This window comes from Magnolia sinica, chromosome 6 (genome assembly GCF_029962835.1).
Source record: "Magnolia sinica isolate HGM2019 chromosome 6, MsV1, whole genome shotgun sequence".
Lineage (NCBI taxonomy): Eukaryota > Viridiplantae > Streptophyta > Magnoliopsida > Magnoliales > Magnoliaceae > Magnolia > Magnolia sinica.
In genome coordinates, this window is record NC_080578.1 from 83,805,270 (window position 1) to 83,810,660 (window position 5,391).

At 38.8% G+C, this 5,391-nt stretch overlaps 1 protein-coding gene across 1 annotated transcript; it reads left to right on the forward strand.

The window, feature by feature from the left end:
- Window positions 1–2,973: 2,973 nt before the first annotated feature.
- On the forward strand, window positions 2,974–4,788 carry LOC131249676 (uncharacterized). Its single transcript, XM_058250454.1, has 3 exons — window positions 2,974–3,118; window positions 3,249–3,540; window positions 4,590–4,788. The coding sequence occupies exons 1-3, from the start codon at window positions 2,974–2,976 to the stop codon at window positions 4,786–4,788; spliced, it is 636 nt and encodes a 211-aa protein (XP_058106437.1).
- Window positions 4,789–5,391: the final 603 nt, after the last annotated feature.

Sequence of the window (5,391 nt, forward strand, 5' to 3'; positions counted from 1 at the left end):
GAGCTCGTTTTAAGGCTTGAGTAGAAAAATAAGACAGAGCCAAAAATAAAATGGACCACACCACAAAAAGCAGCCGGGAATTAAACGTCTACCACTGAAACCCTTTTGGGGTCACAGCAGTTATGGATCAATATGAAATTTGTTTTTCCTCTTCATCCAAGTCTCTGTGACCTCATGAACAGATTAGATGGAAAATAAATGTTAAGGTGGCCGGTGGCCGTATGAACGTTTTAACTGTGAAAATCATTGTCCCACTGCTATTTCTTGTGTAGTCTACTTTATCTTTGGATATGTAACGTTTTGGAAAATTTCGTACTAATCAGATTAAGCTGACTGACTTGTTGGGATTAGTGGGCTTAGGACACTTGGGTCTAATGTCTGCCCTCACCAAATCATGAGCCAGTAAGGTTGCAAGCGTGGCTAACCCCAATACTAACTAGGGCCTGAAATTGGCACCGAGAACCAAATCCTTCCATGGATGGCTCAATTCCCCGTTTAGTTTATGGATTGTGTGTTAACGTCTCATGAGACCTGAAATTCTGGGAAGACATCCATTCTGGCGGGCTTGATGCCCATCGCGAGTGTTGGGTCAAGATGCTGGCAAGAAGTTGCTTAACTTAGGCTCGCAAGCTGAGTGCATGAGGAGTGCAAATAACTAAGGCAATAACTTAAAATTTAAGAAAGACTAGCACCCTACTTTGATCATGAACTTGTGACATTTTAACTGTCGAATGATGGCCAAATTGGAGGCACCCATTAAGGTTGTTGTCTTGTCCGGATCCGTACAAATTGGAACCCAATTGGCGATCGGTCACTGTCAATCAGAGTTGAGGCCTTCCAAGTCTATTGGTGCGCCTTATCATCGAATTGCAACATCGTATCGCTTATCCACTATTGGGACACCTACCTGAGGGCACGGATTAACCTGTATGCCTCCATGGGACCCTACTAGCTTAAACTACCGCCCATAGAGTTAGTATGAGAGACCAAGTGCCATTAAGGCTATTTACACCCAAACTGGTACTATAAATACTCTATTTCTCACATCCTCTCCCCTTACACGAATTTGGCTGTTTGACCTAGGAAATTGTGAGGGAAAGAAGCAAGGAGGCAAGAGGAGAAGAGAGTGCAAAGGAAGGAATGATCAAGAAGGATTGCTCTCTTCTCCTTCATGAGAACTTTTTGCCGCAACCAGAACCTCTTTCAAGTTCTCTTGCATAACAAAAGGTGAGATTCGACCCTTGTTCCAAGCCCTAGTGCGAATCGAAATTCCTTTCTCAAATCCCATACAAGCTCTGTGTGTTAAATAGGTTCTGACGCTTTCCACCAAACCCTATCCTCGAAAATGTCAAATCGGGAGACTGATCACTGCAAAGGTACGAACCATTATCCCTAGGTTGCCTTTTATCAACCCTTAAGGGTCCAGTTAATAATCGTGTGTGGTAAGCATTTTTCATTAATTCATTATATGTTTCCATCTTGAGATTAATTGCAAGTTGTTTGTTAAAACTGTTTATTAAGGTTCACAAGTTCGATGAAATGGCTGATTGACATGATTTATCTTTTTACTGTTGATTACATGCTCGATGGAATGCCTAGGTAGAAGTGTGATGTTGAATGATGCTCATGTGCTAACTGTGATATTTAAATAGATGTGTAGACTTATTAGTACTCATGTGTTTGATAAAATATCTGTGTGGGTGTGACATTAATACTACGCTAGAATAACATGATAACTTCAGAATTGTAGCGATACTTGGTTACTTCCCACCTTGAGAACGTCGAATAACCACCTGAACTAAGGAGTGGTCGGGTTTAAATCACCTGTTCTTGACTTTTTCATTCAACCCGAGTTGAACTCGGACAACCGATAGTAACTAGAGTATGCGGGACACTTGTACCAATGTCGGTCAAGCTGAAGTGCCTTAGTGTAACGTCTCAGATTTTTGCCAACTGGAAATTGGACGTCCTTGGCCATTACCTTTGATTTTTCGACTTGAGTGCATATCCATGTGTGTATTCACATATGTTTGGGACTAAAAGGAGTGACCTTGGATTCACTAAAACCATTTGACTGAGTGATTTGTTCTACATGCCTTTGAAACCTCTGTCATGTAGACCGCATCATCGTTGCAGTCACCACAGTGAAAACCGTACGCCGATCCAACACTCTGTTAGTAAGATATGACCCATTGAATTCATAGCCAAAATTACGTATCATGTAACAAAAGCAACATTATGGTGTTAGGTTCATTGGACTTGGCCCCATGTGGGCCTAAAGTCCAATTTCTATAACATATAAATTATCACAAAATAGGACAATTACTACGTGACAAAAAAATGAGCTAGCACATATAAAACAATGCACATGAGACAAAAATGAGTTCTATTTCGAAATCCATTATTAGCCCTTTCTTTATACTTTAGAAACTAATCATGGCTCATGTCCATCTCATCCTACACATGTATCCAATGCATGCCTTGTTTTATACTAGGTCACTTTAAACAAACAATTGTAACACTCCATTTCAGTATCCACTATGCATCACCTCACTACATTAAAATTACCAATTTGAAATGGGTATACCTTTGGTTTAGGAACAGGCTTAGTCCAAAGTTTGGTACGGTTTTCAGCCGTTTCAAATGTAGAAAGAAATTTCCTACCTTTATAATGTTGCTTTTGACAAGTTGCACCTACTCTGTGATCTTCCTTGATGCATATATACAATACATCCTGACCGTTCATCTATTATTTAAGATTCTTTTATAACATAATCCAAAAATGAGGCTTGATATAAAACTGTCATATAAATGTTTTAAATAATGGTCATTGAATCTCCGCTATTTCCTCTCGTGCAGCTCACTTGAGTTTTGGACCCACCAAATTTTTGGTAGCATACAAATTTTTGGTAGCATACAATAAAATGACCCCTCAAAATGTATGAACGATATGGATTTCACAAAAACATCATAATGGCCCACCTCCCAGCGAAGAAACTTATTGAGAACGGCTTTTGCAGCAAATCCCCGTCCGACCTAGCTTTGATCTCATTTGAACTCTTCGTACAATTCGGAGATCGAGGAGCGACAATGCACGTCTCCGCACGACACAACTCATGTATTACAGCAATCAATCCGCTTCCCATTTTTTCGTTCTCTCTCTGTGCCCCCAATTCCCCTCGCTCTCTCACCCCCTCCGGCCTCTCTGATTCCCTTCCGCTCTCTCTGCCTCCTTTCATCTCCCTCAGGCAGCAATGGCGATGGGATTTCAGCTCTCACCTTTCTTCGTGTATTGATGACGTGGAGCAGTTCCTACTGGAGGACAATGACGAAATCGCAGAGAATCACAATTTCTACAACGATTTCCATTCTTCTCGATGTGCTGTCCAATGCTCGATCCGATGACGATGTGGCTTTGAACGGTGAGAATCCGAGTCAAGAAACAAATTCTGTTGGGCAGAAAGAGGAGATGGAGGAGAGCGACTTCTCTGAAGAGAAAATCGCAGCAGAAGACGATCAGATGAGCAAGAAAAGGAAAAGGTACAATTAGTCAGGGTTTATCTTCTGGTTTTATCTATATTTCTGGTAAAATTAAGTTATTTATTTATTTATTTATATTTTTAAATAGTAATATGAGATTCTTCTCACGTTCATAGTTTGCTTGTAAATATCAGGAATTTAGGGTGTGATTTGCTTGTGGATATGTAAAGAGAATGCCATTGAGGGACTAGACCAGTAATTTTCATGGAAGATTGTGAAATATATATCGATAATTTTGGTTTTCTTCATCAATTTTCTTTTTTTATTTATAGCTGATGAAATGATGAGTTTCATTTCAAATCTCTCATGCAAATGTTAATCCGTAAATTTTCAAAATTTTTTTTCCCTTCTTGGGATTTTCAGAGGAATTCGTTAAGGAAAATTTCTGTTGGCGTTACTAGAAATTAAAACGACCATGAACTACTCATTCGGCTGTGACTGATTTTTTTCCCCCTTTCTTTCTTCTGTTATTTTGTAATTTCCTATGAAAATCAAGAGAGCCTAACCCCAAACATATAATAAAAAGCATGTTTCACAAATTCAGTCTGCAATGTGGAACGGTTGGAAAGCATAGTTTATGAATTCTGTCATTCCGTGATGTGGAATGGCCATAGACCGGAACAGATTTTTTGTCTAAACTGGTTCCACCTTGTGGCCTTAGAAGGCCCATTCATGTGTTGAATCAGCTGCAGATTCAACACAATCAGTGTATTCTTGGTACCTTTCTGGGAGGGTAGAAATGGGGCTGATCTTCAGAGGAGATAGGCCCACTCCGTAAACCCTCATTCTTCAGATGGTCCTAGCTTGCATTTTGAAATGTATGGTTTTAAAAAAGTCCATTTGATGAATTTTGGAGCCATCTGGTGGGCATATTTGGATCATTCACCAACTATGATGAGGTGAGGCCTGCTAAATGAATAATTTCAATTACAAGAAAGTGGGCCTCTATGATAATTTGGGAATAAATTATATATTTCCCACTTCTAACTAATTTTTTCCTCCTTTTGGAATCTTAAATAAATATCAATAATTTTTTTTTTAATGTATAGATATAATACATTCCCAAATGAACTTGGCATCACTCAACTCAACGGAATGCTTGTCATCTTGATTTCTATCATGAGTCCTCATTTGCAAACCATTGTTGGAAGAAGCAAAGTGGTGAAGATTCTATTTTATTTCCACCCTTCTCATATTTGTGGTCGTTTTATCAGTTTTTTTTTTTCTTCTCAGACAGATGAGAAATAGGGACTGCAATGAAATCGAGGGAGAGAGAAGCTCTATGTGAGAGATCTGGAGTTGAAGAGCAGGTATCAGGTATCTTGAAGTTTTTTGGGATTAGTTGTTGTGTAGAATTTATTTCTATATTTGGAGTTTTGGAGTCGTTCAGCATGTGATAGAAAGACAGACATTCCAGAATGTACTAGAAGGCTGTGCTATAAATTGCAGATCCATATGCATGATGTTATGATGATTTTTTATGAAATATCACTGCAGTTTATTGCCTGGTTCCTGCGATGGGGAATTTCTGGGTGAGATGCCCTTCCTCCAGTTGTGTGATTACACTTGATAACCTTATATGGTGTATGCCATTTATGGATTATATATCCTATTCTATCTAATTCCATTTGTATATTGCTGTAAACGTTTTTTTGGACTTCTTTCTAGCTGGCACAGAAAATTTCAGAGTTGAGTTCGTTTTGATCTTGCTTCATCACTTTCTTTTTAGTTTGGTTAAATTTCAAGAATATGATTTTGCAAATGCAGGGTTATGATCCCATCTAGAACTAAGTGAAAAACCTAAGGAATTAATATTTGAAGAATCTAACACAGTTGCATTTACAAATGCAA

Coding starts and splice junctions, on each gene's coding strand:
- LOC131249676 (XM_058250454.1), top strand. CDS start 2,974: ATGGCCCACCTCCCAGCGAAGAAACTTATTGAGAACGGCTTTTGCAGC. Junction 3,119..3,248: donor CTCCGCACGACACAACTCAT/GTATTACAGCAA, acceptor CATCTCCCTCAG/GCAGCAATGGCGATGGGATT. Junction 3,541..4,589: donor ATGAGCAAGAAAAGGAAAAG/GTACAATTAGTC, acceptor TTTAATGTATAG/ATATAATACATTCCCAAATG.